General features: G+C 60.1%; 7 protein-coding genes across 8 annotated transcripts; 3 read left to right on the forward strand and 4 right to left on the reverse strand.

The window, feature by feature from the left end:
* Positions 1-833: 833 nt before the first annotated feature.
* On the forward strand, positions 834-3,358 carry SDRG_11726. 2 transcript variants are annotated; one of them, XM_008617777.1, is made up of 6 exons: positions 836-901; positions 1,076-2,225; positions 2,270-2,500; positions 2,561-2,742; positions 2,835-3,015; positions 3,065-3,358. In XM_008617777.1, exons 1-6 carry the CDS (start codon positions 884-886, stop codon positions 3,199-3,201), a joined length of 1,899 nt encoding a protein of 632 aa, XP_008615999.1. In that variant the 5' UTR covers positions 836-883; the 3' UTR covers positions 3,202-3,358. The 2 variants fall into 2 exon arrangements, with proteins under 2 accessions (XP_008615998.1, XP_008615999.1); XM_008617776.1 differs by having other exon boundaries at positions 834-901; positions 2,561-3,015.
* Positions 3,359-3,519: 161 nt separating this feature from the next.
* On the reverse strand, positions 3,520-4,209 carry SDRG_11727 (hypothetical protein). Its single transcript, XM_008617778.1, has one exon. It carries the CDS (start codon positions 4,189-4,191, stop codon positions 3,574-3,576), a length of 618 nt encoding a protein of 205 aa, XP_008616000.1. The 5' UTR covers positions 4,192-4,209; the 3' UTR covers positions 3,520-3,573.
* A 2,121-nt stretch (positions 4,210-6,330) lies between these two features.
* SDRG_11728 (hypothetical protein) lies at positions 6,331-8,085 on the forward strand. The gene has a single exon (XM_008617779.1). The coding sequence runs from the start codon at positions 6,515-6,517 to the stop codon at positions 7,937-7,939; it is 1,425 nt and encodes a 474-aa protein (XP_008616001.1). The 5' UTR covers positions 6,331-6,514; the 3' UTR covers positions 7,940-8,085.
* On the reverse strand, positions 8,033-9,360 carry SDRG_11729 (hypothetical protein). The gene is made up of 2 exons (XM_008617780.1): positions 8,368-9,360; positions 8,033-8,327 (listed from the first exon to the last, which is right to left on the reverse strand). Exons 1-2 carry the CDS (start codon positions 9,345-9,347, stop codon positions 8,195-8,197), a joined length of 1,113 nt encoding a protein of 370 aa, XP_008616002.1. The 5' UTR covers positions 9,348-9,360; the 3' UTR covers positions 8,033-8,194.
* Positions 9,361-10,086: 726 nt separating this feature from the next.
* SDRG_11730 (hypothetical protein) lies at positions 10,087-12,270 on the reverse strand (the record flags this gene model as incomplete). Its single annotated transcript, XM_008617781.1, has 4 exons — positions 10,087-10,351; positions 10,397-10,860; positions 10,931-11,094; positions 11,145-12,270. Coding segments are annotated over 4 exons (1,948 nt in total), but the record flags the coding sequence as incomplete, so codon positions are not given.
* A 235-nt stretch (positions 12,271-12,505) lies between these two features.
* Positions 12,506-13,806, forward strand: SDRG_11731 (hypothetical protein; the record flags this gene model as incomplete). Its single annotated transcript, XM_008617782.1, has 6 exons — positions 12,506-12,716; positions 12,770-12,779; positions 12,825-12,945; positions 12,990-13,243; positions 13,289-13,472; positions 13,519-13,806. 6 exons carry the CDS (start codon positions 12,506-12,508, stop codon positions 13,804-13,806), a joined length of 1,068 nt encoding a protein of 355 aa, XP_008616004.1.
* A 67-nt stretch (positions 13,807-13,873) lies between these two features.
* Positions 13,874-15,037, reverse strand: SDRG_11732 (hypothetical protein; the record flags this gene model as incomplete). The annotated part of the gene is made up of 2 exons (XM_008617783.1): positions 13,874-14,347; positions 14,393-15,037. 2 exons carry the CDS (start codon positions 15,035-15,037, stop codon positions 13,874-13,876), a joined length of 1,119 nt encoding a protein of 372 aa, XP_008616005.1.
* Positions 15,038-15,761: the final 724 nt, after the last annotated feature.

A 15,761-nucleotide genomic window follows, 5' to 3' on the forward strand; every position in this document is an offset into this window, starting at 1 on the left:
AGCTTCGGCGTCACACTTGGTTTCAGTATGGGATGGCCGCAGGTAAAGATCTCGCCAATCACAGGGCTGCTGGAAGTGGGCCCTCCAATCATCGCTCGCCGCCAGTGCAATACGAACGGCAAGTCACTTGGACGCCCCGTTGTCGCGCGCCAAAAAGCAAGAAACTTCGACCGGCATTGTATTATCAAAAAAATATCGAACCTTCCGTGTATTTTTATTGGGCACCGTCTCTTTCCATACAAAGCGCAAGTGAATCAGGCATGTCTCGAAATAAAAACAAAGAAACCCACGCGCTTCGAGCAACGGTTTCCGGATATTCCGGATACACCACGGGTTTCTCACGCCGTGGCACTGGGGACGCGCGCCATGGCCGTTCGCGTCGGTCGCCCCGAAGATGCCACGTCTTCGACGGCACGTTCGCGCACCGTACGACGAACCATTGCCCTCGAATGTGGTGCCCGAACCAGCCAGATCTGGGTCTGGTACTCCAAACTGGAGACATAAAACCAGAAGATTCTTGGCGCCGCCACGTAACCTACAACTTGGTACCGTACTTCAGACACACGGCCTCCGGCGGCGCAAAGACGAAGGCGCTTTGAAACCGATTCTAGATCGTCGAGCTTCAGAACCCGAGCGGAATAGCACATATCCCTTAGGAGCAGCCTCATTAGCTTTTTTATTATTAGTAAAAGGGATATCGATCGGTCGCAACGATGCACTGTCGGCCGGATCGGCTGCGCAAACCCTGTCCCGCTGGTAATTACCACATGTGTGAATTGATTTTCACGTGGTGTAGATGTTTTATCCGGAATCAACCGGATACGATAGTTACCGCGCCACCGTCGAAGCCGATCGGATCGCAAGCCACGGCCGAGCGCAGACGATGGAGGATGCAGCAAGGGTACGGGACCAAGACGACGAGCATGCATGTCGAGGCTACGGCGGCTCCATGGACCTTGCCATGGCGCTTCCACGCGAAGGAAGCGCATGCTATGGCATGGAGGCGCCGACGGCCACACGATCTATGCATACGATCCATGCTTGCGATGCTGGATCTCTCATGCGAGGCAAGTAGGGGCTCTTTGATAACTCGGATACCAGCTCAGACGAAGAGTACCGGCGCAAGAAGGGCAAGCGGAAGCGACTCACGCAGGCCGACCCGACCCCAAGTAGTCCCGCTCCAGAGACGTGGCAATGTCCTCGATGTACGTACGCCAACAAGGCGCTGGATGGCAGCTGCGAAATGTGCGATACCAAGCGACCATCGACACGGCTTGCGACGAGGACAACGCCGACGCCGATGACGCAGCCTGAGACGACTACCAATACTCGTTCAGGCACACTGGCCAAGGCTACCTCCAAGCGACCTGCACCGGCTCCTGCATCAAAACTGCTAGCGTCGACCGTCAAGAAGAAAGCTTCCTCGGAATGGACATGCAGCATGTGTACGCTCATCAACACCGCCCGGTTGCTCAAGTGCTCTGTCTGTGGCGCCCTGCGCTCGAGCTCGAGCTCGGTGCCATTGCCGGCCATGCCACCGCACCGCCCGAGCGAAACGATCGACAGCAACAGCGATGACGACGACGACGTGGCACCTGCAAAGCCCGCAAGGTCACAGCTCGAGCTACCCAGCAAGCAGCTCTGGAACGACAAGTACACGCCGTTGACGATGGACGAGCTCTGCGTCCACCCGAAAAAGGTCCAAGAGGTCGTTGCATGGCTCCAGCAGCACGCTGTCGAGCGCAAGACGCTCGGGTCCCAGCGACTCCTCTTTCTCTGCGGCCCACCCGGTGTCGGCAAGTCGACCATCGTTCGCGCCGCCGCCGCCTCTCTTCATCTCGACATCAAGCAGTGGAAGGATACGTCGGGCGTGCGGCCGCTGGGTGCATCATCTCGCTCTATCGCGCTCATTGAAGACTTTGCATCGTTTCTCGAGCGCAGCCAGCGCTACGCTAGCCTCTCGTTTGCGAGTAGTGCGTCGCCGTCACAGCAACATGTAATCCTCGTCGAGGAGTGGCCGGCGTTCCTGGACCAGCACCGACACGAGGTCCAGCGACTGCTCCAGCACCGCCTGAACGCACGCGACCATCGGTACCCGATCATCATCATCTACAGCGACGTGCACGAGACCAAAGTGACGCCGGCGTCGCTCGGAGCGGTATTTTCTACGGACGTCGTCGCGTCACCGCTCACGCATACGATCCACTGCAACCCTGTCGCATCCGGTACAGCGTCGCCACTGCACATGCATGGACGAGTGTCGTGCTAGGCATGATGAAGAAGTACCTCGGCCGCATCGCTGCGCGCGAAAACGTGCACGTGTCGAGCTCGCAGCTTTCGGCGATCGTCGAGCAGAGCCATGGCGACCTTCGGCACGCGGTCAACACGCTGCAGTTCCAGCGCAAAGCCGCTTCGTCGTCCAAACCAAAGGAAGACGTCCGCGCCCGCGACTCGTTTGCTTCAGATTTTCACTTGATCGGGCGCGTCTTGCATCCCAAAGGTACATATATACCTGTTCAAAGCGGAGGCAATACGAAGGGATATCTATTGGTATCGCTAGACCACCATGACGACGACGTGCTGCGCGAGTGCACGCTCGAGTCTGCGCACGTGCTCGCGACCGTCCATCACAACTGCATTGACGTCTTCACCGAGATTGAAGACGTATACGCTGCGTTCGAGACGTTTAGCGCCACGGACGTGCTCTTGCGCAGTGCGTACAAGGACCGATCGAATGCCAATGTACGTTGCCACTGTCATCGATGGCTGCGACGGGAGGCCTGCCATGAGGATGAGGAGGATGATGAGGATGATGATGGGGTGGTATCTCGTAGTACTACCACGCGACCCAGCAGCTCGGCAAGACGCTCGTCGAGCGAGCGATTCGCGTGGCCAACGCGCACCCTGCGCCGCACGCGTTTCGCCCGATTGCGCGCCCGACCACGTACGCTGTCGACGCCGCGTCGCGCCACGTGCGTGCACAGGCGCAGGCGGCGTTTGCGTCGCGCCACACGGGTACCCATAACGCTTTGCCCGTCTCGCACTGACGCGCTGTCGTGGACAGGTGCAGCGTTGCACCGCGACATTGTGCCCTACCAGCGCTGGCTCAGCCATGGACGGTCCGTGGCCATCGACGCGTCGGCGCTTGAGACAGTCGACGACGACGACATTATTGTGGACAGTGATATGGACGGCACGTAGTCGAGCGCAGGATCGGTAATCGCATCATCTTCGTCTCGTGCAACGTCGGTATGTGTACATTGCACGACGCGGGCGGGCACAGGCAAGCACTGCGTATGATGCTGGCGTCACTCGGAGCGCATGAAGCTAATCGGCCATCGTGTCCCTTCGATATGCATTCTTGTTTTGTTCTGGTTGTCAAGATATCATGGCGCTCCGCAGATGGCGGCGCCCCGCTTCTGATTCGGGGCGCGCGACTGACACGGACGCGGGCTGCCCCGTCACGCAGACAGCCGCGCGTGGGACGATTGACACCGTGTCAAGGCCATTGATTACTACAACGCGAGATAAGTGGCAAGATTAAATAGGGCTTAAATAAGGCATCGGCGACTCCTAGACGCCGTCAAAGTTGACCTCCGTGTACACGCGCCTCCGGGCGGGGGCGTCGCGGCAGTCGAGGTCGTGGAGGCGGCGGGCTTTGAGCGGCGACCCGGCGTGGGACGGCGTCGGCACCACAACTTTGGACTGGATGATGCTAAAGGTCGTGCGTCGCAGGGCGCCGGGCGGTGGCTGGAGCACAATGCACTCGGAGCCTGCTGCCCGCTTGACGCCGACACTGCAATCGTGCTTCCACTCGAGAAAGGTCTTGAGCTGCGTGTCAATCTTGGGCCGAAGGAGGCACACGTCGGCGTGGGCTTCGGCCGACTGGACGGCCATGAGCTTTTGGAGAAACGTGTTGAGGCTCGAGAGCTTCTCGCCCGCGACAGGGTCGAGACACGCTTTGAGGCCAATGAGGAGCGGCGCGAGCCAGCACTCTTGCGCGCACGTCGACGACGCCGCGAGCGCGACGAGGTTGTCGTAGAGCGCCACAAAGTCGGCGTGGAGCTTGTAGACGTACCAGAGACCGCGCTCACTCGACTTGACGCAGACCACGTAGCGCTCCTGCGTGCCGCCGATGCACGACGTGACCGACGCGAGGATGCCTTTCATCTTGTGGAGGAGCACACCCATGAAGCGCGATGACGCAAATATTCGACTGCCCAGGTTCAAGTCTCCAGCTGTCTCGAGCACACGAAATAGTGTGCGATGAAATACTGTGCTCGAATTTCGGTGCTCACCGACTCGACTCGACCCTGGTAGTAGCGTCTCGGAAGTAGATATGTGTACGAGCGACAGCGCCGATCGCAAACACGACAAGGCCGGCAACGTCGCCGGACGGACGCTGCAAGGCGTGGTCATGCGGCCGGTCGCGCAGTGAGCAGCCAACGTCGACGTCCCACAAGTGCAACGTACGCGGAGCGTTCGGCATCAGACGATGACGACGCGAATAGGCATCATAGGTCCACATTCAGGAAGCGGCGCGGGGCTGCGCGCGCAGACAGCCGATAAGCGAGGAGCGAAGGGCGACTTTCGATGTACACTAATTCCGACCGGTCAGCATTTGTAAACCGAACACCATTTGCGACGTGATGGCAGGTGATAGAACCGTGACCAATATTAAAAACAAGACGAGCGAATTTAATACATTTCCGAGTCGGTCCATAGAAAGCACAAGACGTTTTTTTAACAATGCCGCGAGCTGAGTTATCCCAAGCCCTACGTGGCGAAAAAGGCATAGTCATCCCACCCCCAGTCGTTTCCCGCCCGTTGATTGGCTAATCCCTGGGTCAGGTCGCCAACCACTCAGATCGCACATGTCAATTTGACTGAACTTATTGCCACGTCCGCGCGACCGCCCCTTCCTCTCTAGTACGTTGCTGGGTAACTGGGAAGAAGACCAGTCGTAGCATCCTGCACAGCGTCGAGCAGACAAGCAGCCGCATGGACGCTGGACGCAGCAATTGGACCCCGTGGTATTTTTATTCCTGTCAAGCTCGCGTCTTGTATGGGTGTTTAAATGTATTTCGAAGGGCCATCTGCCGCGCGACGCATCCAAGTTGTCAGCCAGAGACCGACCACGAGTCCTCTTGTTGAAGTTGGGCAGATTCGCCTGCAGTCGTTTCGACAAGTCCCAATGCGCACGTTTTCTGGCACACTGCAGCTGAAACCGACGCCAATCTGATCCGTTGGCCATGTGGACGCACACCACAGCACACCACAGCCTTAGCTGGCATTGGCATTGGGTGCTTCGTCACTTGGTATTGCCCTTGCAGCAGGCGTCAAGTACATGCCAAATAAGAGCACCGTTACGTGCCCAACGTTGCGTATACGGCGAGCGCGCACCATTTCCATCCAGGTTGCTCGACGCTCGCAAGGAGCTTGGGATGGTTCTTGCAGCATTTAGACGAAGCCGCGTGCGGTGGCGACAAAGACGATGGCCGCGTTCGTGTGGGTGGCAAGGGGCGCGATGGGTGCCGCGACGAAGCGGCGGCTTCTTCGTGGTTGGGACGACACCCGGCAACGACGATGGCGGATCGCCTTGTTGGAGGTACCGGTACACATGTTGCAAGTGGATGGCGTCACCGCTCATGCCAGTTGTACGGAGATATTGTCATACTCGTAGAGGTCGGCTCAGTCGCGAGCCTGAAGGACCGGGGATGCAGCGACGCGTCGGCCTTGTCAGCCTGCCGATAGCCAACTGCAAAGGGATAGATATCACGCGCGATGTATTGGCGCTGCTCTTTCTATCGCGTCATTAGAATGGACGTCGTTTGTCCAAGTGAGCATTTTAGTACGACCAGTGCTGCAAACGACAAGGGCTGGAAGCATTGTCGTGCATCAGAGATGTCGCTCCAACGACCAAGCTCAGCGACAAGCTTCCGAGTTGCTCGGTCGTTGATCGTGAACGCGTGTGACGCATCCCGATCAGACGTCACGTCCCGAGATCTTGACGCCAACCGAAGCGCCCCGAACGTACTCGCCACTCGTTGGCCTTGGAACAGCGCCGGCGCGAGCTGCGCGAAGAGGATCGCGAAGTGCGAATTCGCTTATAAAGTACACGGCTGCTGCAATGCTCACATTCGCGTCCACCGGTGGTGATCTTCGCACTTCCTCGTGCAAGAGACATTGCGTGCGTGGTCATAGTATCCAAACTCGCATCGAAAGGGCTCCTCCAGGCCTATCAACGAGTCCACAGACGCTGCACTCAGCCACAACGACATGCCAGTCCAACGACATTTTGGCTCACGGCAAAGGTCTCTTCATCAACCTCTGGGACGCCCTCCAAGCAGCCAACGTCAGGCACCGAGTTAACGATCGCTGGTCCGCTGCGTGCGCAATGGCGACGGTCGCCCGTGTGCAATTGTTGATTGCACTACAAGTTGCGTTACTTTCTAAGCGAATTCCAGCTTGACACACCTGCATCGGCGCAGTTTTGGCGCAGTCACTGGCCAACATGCACCCTTTGACACCGAGCGCGACGCCGACGGCCGAGCACGCGTCGATGGCCGACGAACCGATGCTTCCGCCGTCATCGACGGACCTTGAGGGTGCGTACAACGACCTCTCGCTGCTGCAAAAGGTGTTTGTCGTGCTGCGGCCAAACTGGGCGACGAACGCCAAGGCGCATTTGACGCTTCAAGAAGTCTCCGGGTCGCTCGGCGACCTCGGCACGTTCCTGCCGCTCGTGACGGCGCTCGCAGTCACGCACCAGATTGCGTTTGGCCCGACGCTCTTCTTTGCCGGCGTCTTTACGCTCGGTCTCTCGACGTACTTTGACGTGCCGATCCCGGTGCAGCCAATGAAGTCGATCTCGGCGATTGCGCTCGCCGAAAAGTATTCGCAGGAGCAAATTGCTGCGTCGGGGATCCTCATCGCTGCGATCCTCTTCTTTCTCTCGGTGACCAACCTCATCTCGGTCGTCGGGCGACTCGTGCCCTTCGCGCTTGTCCGTGGCATCCAGCTCGGCGTCGGCCTCTCGCTGCTCATGAGCGGCGTCAAGAGCTCGTACACGCACGTGACGACGCTCTCGCTCAACAAAACGACCAAGTCGATCGTCGTGAAGCGCAGTACGACGGACTTGGAGTGGGTTGGCGCCGACAGCATCGTCGTCTCGCTCGTCCTCATCACGCTCTGCCTCTCGTGCATGCACAAGAAGCGCATCCCGACTGCCATTCTCGTCTTCCTCTACGGCGTCATCGTCGCGATTGTTGTCTACATCCAGAAGAAGGACGAGCTGCTCTTGCCGCCACTCACACTCGGACCGGACTTCAGCCACATGCCATCGTGGCCGTCGGCCGATGATTTTCAAACCGCCTTTCTCAAGATGGTGCTCCCGCAATTGCCTCTGACGCTGCTCAACTCTGTGATCGCGCTCGAGCAGCTCGCGGCCGACCTCTTCCCGCACAAGCACGTACCCGCGAGCTCGCGCCGCATCTGCTTTAGCATCGGCGTCGGTGATTTCGTGTTTTGCATGCTCGGCATGCTGCCCATGTGCCATGGCGCGGGCGGTCTCGCATCGCAATATGCCTTTGGAGCGCGGAGCAGCGTCTCGATGATGCTGCTTGGCACTTTCAAGCTCGTGGTCGCGCTCCTCTTTGGCTCGACGCTCATGCTCTTGCTCCGCGACGGGATCTTCCCGTCCTGCGTCATTGGCGTCCTTGTCATTTTTGCGGGGGTCCACCTCTCGATCGTCGGCGTCGACATTGACACCAAGAAGAACAAGGGCGACCTCGTCGTGCTCTTGATGACGGCCGCGACGTCCCTCGCGCTCGACACCGGCACCGCCTTCCTCGTCGGCGCGTTTACTTACATAGTCTTGCGCTTTGCAGTCCGCGATCCGACGGCGTACTACAAAGTGCGCACGGAGGACGTGGCGTGACCGCGTCGCGGGTAGGGTTCCCGGTAGTTACGCCAGTGCCATTTGCAAGACCTAACGATAGATGCTCCAAGCCATCGACATCATAGCACATCGCTCTGTTGGACTCGCTCAGTAGACGGAACGGGTTGCAGTCTGATGCACTAGGGGTAGGGTCCGTACTTGGCGCCAACCGCCAAGATACTGCAGTGCCTGCACTTGTCACTCCATCGCATGGCAAGAGACATGGTCAGGCGCAAGAGATAAGGGGGTGACCCGTTACGTGCTGACCGGCGTCGTTGCATAGTAGTGCTCGTACAAGCTCAGCTCGTCACTCAAGTGCGTCGGGTCGAGGCGCAACGCTGCGCAGAGCATCGTCGTCGAGTCTTCTACTGCACACAACGCGGTCGGTCTACCCGCTATGAGCAGACATCCGACGTGGTGTGTCTTACGCGGACGTGGTGGGCGGTTTGGGGGCTGCCTTGGCCGCCTTGGCGCTGGGCGATTGAAACACGGACGACGACCGGACGGCGCTCGGGCACGCTCGATGCATTTTGCGGAACGAGAGAAGAAACTTGCGGTCGTACGTGCGCTTGCCGCTGGCGACCAGCGCTGCATCGTCAGCAAGCGGCTCTGGAGTCGATATCGTTGGTGATGCTACCGTGGGTTTATGGGTCGGCGCTTGCGCTTGCGGAGCTGGCGAGGCGGGTGCTGTCACGTTGGTCGTCGGGGCTATGGGTGATGGCTCGTCCGCCACCTGCACGTCGCGGGCGAGCTTGGCTTGTGTGAGTGCGATGAAGCAACTTTGGCAATAGAACGAGCCTTGCCAATCGCGGATCGTCGCATTGCCATTCTTGCACGCAGTGCACAAGGACACGGACGCCGGTGGTGCGACGTGGATGTCAACAAGCACGTCGTCGTCGTCGTCATTGTCGGCGTCTTCATCGTCGTCCTCATCGTTGTAGTAGGCGTCGTAGCATGGTTGGCAGTACATATTGTTGTCGTTCGGGTCCACAACGAGCTCGGTCGTCGCAAACGACTGCGTGCACGTCGCGCACGTGTTGGTGGTCGCACAGCGGTGGCAGGGACCGTGAAAACGCTGCGCAACACCACAGAGAGGGCACGCGAGCACCTGCATCGACTGCATTGCAACCGCAATCGCTGCAACCGCAGAGCGCAGCGAGGCGTCGCTCATGACGCCGCACGTCGTCGCGACCTCGAGCGCGTACTCGTAGTAATCGGTGGCCTCGCCGAGATCGAGCACGGCGTCGCCCAAGTTCTTGCTCACGACGAACATGAGCGCATGGTGCTGCGTGGCGTACGCCGTCTTGAGGAGGCTGCGCCAGAGCGCGACGGCGCCATCGCCGTCACGCGCTTCGTACCGCGCACGGGCTTCGAGGAGCGTCGTTGCCACCGTCGCCTCGTTGTCCATCGTCCAACTTGAGAAGCGCTCTTGATTGGCCCGTTTTCAGGATTTCGATTTTACCGACAAACGATTGGCCAAAATTCCATCCCGGTCGCAACCTCCAGGCACCAAGCGAGGCAGCAGCAGGCAAGGGTAGCAGGCTGCCTACCCAACGGTACTCTCGCTACCTACGGACGTTGACATGCCAGCGGCAGCCAGGTGAAGAGCCGCATCACGATACACCTAGAATGCCTGGTCTCTGTGCCCTTGTGGCTGTAAGTGCTGAAGTGCCAAGAACACCTCGCACGCCTGCTGCCGGTACCACTACGTAGCTGTCGGAGCTACCTCAGAGCGTCTTCAAGGTGAGCCACCTCCATCGAGCTCATTCGCACCTCGACGCATCCAAAGCCAAGAGTCAACGTCTCGTGCGATGTGTTGCCTCGACGACAAGCCCGCACGCAGCGACAGACGTAGCAACGTACAACTAGAAGATAGTACTACGGTAGAGGGCGTTGGCGGACGCTGATAAAAAGCCATCACTGTCACGTTCACGGACGCGCTTCCGTGCACCTCCGAGTGCCACGTCATACCCCTAACCCTCATCCCCGTCAAAACTCTCAAAACGAGACATCCTAGACTGGCCGGCAGACATGAAGGAAGCGCCGTGCGGCGTTGCGTGCAGCGACCTCGAGAGGCAGGGCCGCGGTGAGCCCACGCCACCCCTCAACGCTTTCCCGAGGGCATGTCATCGTGACACGGGACGACCAAGGACACTGCTGTACTGAGATGAAGGCAACTGTTCATTCCTTTACAAGCAAACACGCGGTGGCCGGCCACTTAGGACGACCGGCGCTTGCTTCGCGACCGACTGCGCTTCTTGGCCTTCTTGGCCTGTTTCTTCGACTTCTTCTTCGAGCTCTTCTTGTGGCGCTTTCGACTCGACGCCGACGGACTCCGTGACGACGACGACGTCGACGACGACCGCTTGCGTCGCTTGCGATCGCGCGACCGGCTCGCACGCACCTCGCCCTCTAAACATCAAGGTCATCCTCCAGTGCTATGTCGACAGATGCTACCTTCAGCATCGAGGAGCTTGCGCGTCTTGAGCACCTGCTGCATCTTGGCGCGCAGCGTCGTCATGTACGCGTCAAACGCGGCTTTGGCGTCGGCGTCCGAACCCATGGCGCGGTACCGGCTGCGGCCTTCAACGAGTCGCCGGGCGTCGTCCCATGGTACGTCCAAATGGTCCGAGCGAAAGAAGAATTCCGTGAGGAGGTCTGTGAAGTCATCCAACTTCTGCTTCTTCGCGGCCGCAACCCGCTCGGCGCGTTCGACTTCGGCGCGGTGCGTCGAGCTAAACCAGTCGAGGACGCTCTCGGGCACGGTGGCCTCGGAGAGGAGCTGGCGGTAAAACGTCCCACGCGGGTCGTCGCCCACGAGCGGCTCGATCGTGTGCTGAAGCTGCTCCAAGCAGTCGCGCAAGGTCGTCTTGTGCTGCATGCGGAAGCCGTTGCGCTCGAGCAGCGTGTGCAGCCACTGCCTACGGCCCCGCATCGAACCCGATCAGCGACCGCATTTTTCATTTGCAAAAGAATCAGCGAAAAGCATACCGTTCGTCGCGGACGGTCGCGTGCCACTTGTCCATGGTCATCTCAAACACGTCGCGGGCGAGGATCGTGTTGGCTTGGCGCAGCGCCACAAACGTCTCGTTGACTTCCAGGCGCTCAAGGCAGTCGCGCCAGCGCATCTGGAGCGTGATCCGCTTGTGCGCAATCTAGTTGCAAATCAGATTGTCGGGGTTGTGCAGCACACTGTGTAGCGTACCTCGTCCTGCAGATAGGCGCGGAAGGCGGCCGCGAGCGCGTCTTCCGTCTCCCGCGCCTTGATGCGCGCGAGCCGCTTGGCCTCGGCCGCCGCCTTCTTGAGCGTGTCGAGGTACTCGAAGAAGAAGTCCTCGAGGTCGCGCTTGGCGACGCCCAGCCCCAGAATGGCCTCGTCCTTGAAGACAACGTCGCGGACCACGACCCAGCGCGACTCGGCCGAGATCGCGAGCTCGGGCGACGCGTAGTAGGCAAGGATCGTCGCCTTGTGCTCGTCGCGCTTCTTCCGGGCGTACTCGCGCTCGCTGCGGGCCATGTCGTCGAGGAAGGTGAGGAAGAGCTCGCGGCGCTCGTCGTCGTCGGCTACCGCCTTGAAGCGGTCGTCGGTAGTGAGACCAAAGTCGTCGGTCGTCGCTTCGTGCCAGCGCGTGTGCACCGAGATCTTCTTGCAGGACGCGAGAAGCTTGAGAAAGTCCTCGCGCGCGACCTTTTGCTGGCGGCGCCGAGCCAGATCGAGCTCCTTCGTCAGCTGCGTGAGGAACTCCGAGTACGCTTGCTTCTTCTCGCCATTCGTGGGGAGGGCGTACCACGCCGGCTCGTCCGCAATGAGTCGCTGCGCGTCGCCCCACTTCATCTTGGGCGTGATCGGCAGCGTCTTGAGCATCACCTTGAACGCCGCCACTTGGTCGGCTTTGGACATGGCAGCGTACTTGGCGATGTCGTCTTCGTCGTCTGACTTCGTTGCTGTCGTCGGCTTGGTGGCCACCTCGACGGCTGCGTCGGTTGCCGTCGCCGTTGTCGCACCGTCCGTCGTGGCTTCAATGGCGGTCACAGTCGCTGGCGCCTCTTCGATGGGAGTCTCATCGGGCGTCATGTCCATGGGCTCGCTGTTTGTCGGCGACGCGGTCGCGTTGTCATTGAAGCGGAGCCGGACCGCGGCCCGCGCCTTGTAGATGCGGTACTCCTCGGGCTCGTCCCAGACGCACTGCTTCGTGCCCGAGTGGTAGAAGTACGGCTTGCCGCTTGCCGCGTCCATGTACTCGGACCACGGGCACGTGGCCGCCACCTGTGGGTTAGCCATGGATGGAACCTTCATGAGCGTGGATGGCACATACCCCGACAGAGCCATGACGAATGGTCGAGTTTCATCACCGCTGGTCCGAAATCCGAACTTTCCCGGACAAGTGCGATCGCAGGCGGGTCGTTCGCTGTGTTTAGCGTGCGTTTTACTGTGTTATTTCCGAAATAGCCGTCTTTAACGCCTCCAAACACACTAAAACGCAGACGTTGGACCGTTTAAACCGAAACGCGAACCTAATCGAGCGCGGATCTTGTCGAACGTTGTGGGAAGCGTCGCGAGCCAGGATGGGCACGTTGTGGAGCTGGCCGACGCCGCCTGGCCACGCGCCGCCTGTCGAAGCCGCCACGGCGCCATGCACCACCGGCGATCTTCTGTTGTGCCGAGCGCTCGTGCACAATGCGCGCATGATGCTGGACCTCAACCCGGTGCTCGCAACCGGTATTGCGACGACGACTGTCTCGGGGATCTTTGCCACAAAGAAGCGGACGCTGCCAGGTACCTACTACAAGCGCATGCCAAGGCCATGACCTCATGGTATGGCTTGTCAGCGTGGACTAGGTAGGCGGGATGGCGATGCATACAATCCTCCCTTGAGCCACGTAGCGTCCACGTGCTCGTGCGCCGCGACGACAGTGTCCACGTCCTCGTCTGCAGCCACGAGAGCATCCGCCTCGAGCCGCTCGCCGACTTTATCGCTGCGCATTCGCATAGCCCACTCAATCGTGTACGCGCTGCGACAACTCGTCCGCGTGTTCACTTTGGATCTAGTTTGCGTGGCGACACCTCACCGGAGCAGTGCCACCGACAGACCTCGAGACGCTGCATAACCTCATCGACGACCTATTGCCGCTTCTGCCCCTCGCGTGGCACGACGCCAGCGCCCCGTCGCTTCCATCGAGCATCCGCACGGTCGTCCAGCGCATGTGGAGTCTTCTCCGGCAGAGCGTGCTCGCGATCGCACCGGCCGAAGAAGACATGCTCCGATATGCATTTCGCAACCACGACGGCGACTGCTTGGGCTGGTACGACGCTATCGACGTGGTGATCTCGAGGCCACGTGCCCGTAGGCTGTTTGTCGAGGACGTGGCCAAGCTCGCGCCCGAGATTGAGGCCATGGGCATCTTCAAGGCCGGCACGCCGTGGGTCGACGACCTCCGCGCGGTCCTCTCGCACCTGCCGCCCGAAGGCTCGTTTGTCGATGGCGAGAGTCTCCGCTTCACCGCGTCCGACCTCGTCGTCGCAGCCAAAAGGGTGCGACGACATCCCGTCAACACCCCACGTGATGACGCGATCGTAGGTGCCGCGGCAGCACATTTCCGCCGAGTACGACGTCACGCTCTACGGTAGCGCGGCGTTCGCCGCCGCCTTCTACGAACGCGGTCGACTCCTCTTTCCCGAGCAGCTGCTGCCGTCCGGTGCGCCCAAGCCGATTGTCCCTTCTGCCTTTTCCCAGGCGTGGCTTGCATCAGTCGCGCCGCGCCGGCTGTGCCAAGGCGAAGCGCCGGTCCGCGAGCTGTCCAAGGACGTCTTTACCTGGCTCGTCCCCAACCTCTGGAGCGACCAAGTTGTGCTCCAGCCCTCATAGAAGTAAATCACACGTGGCAAAACGTTATGCAAGAACGACGACAGGAAGGTGTCATCGGGCAGCGACTCTAGTCCTTCTTGGCCTTGCTTTGGTCGGCCTGCGACGCGAGGTGGCCGAGGGCTTGGTGGCCAAAGAAGAGCGTGACGACCGTGAGGATCGCGAGGTACCCGAGCGTCGCAAACATCGTGAGCTGGAGCCAGTAGACGACGAAGAGACCGAGGATCGACGCCATGGACGCGATGAACCCGAGCGCAAAGAGGGCTTGGACGCCCGACGGGAACTTGGAGAGCTTGGCGCCAAAGCCGAGGAGGAAGAGCACAAAGCCGCCGAGGGGCGATACGACGATGAGCGTGAAGAGGTTGGAGACAACGAGGCTCGGGCGCGAGTCTTGCGCGCGCATGACGTGCTCAATCTCAGGCAGCGCGGTGAGCGTCACGTCGCTTTCGTGGAGGAGGGGCTTGGCGTAGAGCGGCGAGAGCGGCTCGATGGGCGCCGCGCCAAGCGTGAGATCGACCGACCCGAGGTCCCACACGATCGCATTCTATGACAGACGTGAGTACTAGGTGGTGCCACGTGGCAGGCGTACCTCGAACGTCGTGTCGCCAAGGATGAGCTGGACCGCGTGGACGCCCGAGAGGTACGAGAACTTCTTGCTCTCGGCGCCAATCTGGACCGACACTGAGAGCTTCTTCTTGTCGGCCGACGCCAAGAGCACAAACATCGTGTCGACAGCGCCTTGCGTGAAGCGCAAGAACGCCTGGTGCGCCAGAAGCGGCGTCTTGCCACCCTTGGCCTTCAAGCTGACCTCGACCGAGAACGTGTCGCCCGACGCCGACACGAGCTGCGGCACCGACTTGAGCTTCTCGCCTTGCTTGAGTGGTTTGCCCTGCACGAGGGCCGATGCGACCTCGACCTCGGTCGTCAGCGTCGCATGGAGCACCTTGCTCTTCTTCCCATCGAGCACCTGGAGCTTGTAGAGGCCCGGCGCGGCCTTGGCCTTGGGCAGGACAAAGGTAAACGTATCCGAGTCGGCGACCGGCGTGAGCTTGAGATCCGCGAGGATCGTTTCCTGCGCAGCGTTCTTGAGCGTCTTGAGAAGCGGCGCCTCGGCGCCGAGCACCGTGAACGTGACATCCTGGCCACCGCGCGTCACGGGGTTCGCGAGCTCCATGCTCGCAACCATCGCGAGACACAGGCAGAGGAAGAGCGCGACCGACGACCCCATCATCATGTGAGCTCGACGAAGCGGATCAAGTTTTCGACCACAAGTTGACGTGGCAGCTTCTGGCTTCACATACACCCCCGCTTCTTATAACCTCCCACATTCAATAATATCATGGAAGGGTCCATAACCCCCAGCATTAAATACGTACAATTGCCTTTGAAAGGTAATGCGAAAAGCGCGGGAACGGCCACGTGGAACCACCCAGCACAGGCGCCAGCATTCGCTTCGTGGACACAAGACGCATGCTACCACCACTACCAATATGACAATATTGTACACTTACTGCCCTACGAAGTATGTATAACCTGTCCTATCGTCGTGATAGCCGGCACTGCCGCTGCTCTCAACTCCAACGTGAGTCCGATCTCTTCCTCATATAGGCTGCAACCGGTCCACGAGACGCTAGACAATATGTTGTGCCCTGCTTATGGCAGCGTGGCCGATGCCCACGGCGACACCGAGCCCGCTACAGTGCACCAGCCAGCGCCAGCGAGCCCACTAACTGTCGAGCCAGTGCGCTGTCTCGACGTAGCACTTGTGCTCCAGTCTCGAGTTATCTTGGCTACACCGGTTCACACTCTCGAGCTCAACTGACGGTGTCAGTGGGGCCTGAGCGCAACAGCGTGCAGAGCTCGACATGGCGGAAGCGAGGACGACCAACTTGAAGCCATTTGTCGGGTCGCGACAAAGGGTGGCACTCGTCGAGGACAAGTACACTGCGTCTAGTAGT

The sequence above is a fragment of the Saprolegnia diclina genome (assembly GCF_000281045.1).
Source record: "Saprolegnia diclina VS20 unplaced genomic scaffold supercont1.43, whole genome shotgun sequence".
NCBI lineage: Eukaryota > Oomycota > Saprolegniomycetes > Saprolegniales > Saprolegniaceae > Saprolegnia > Saprolegnia diclina.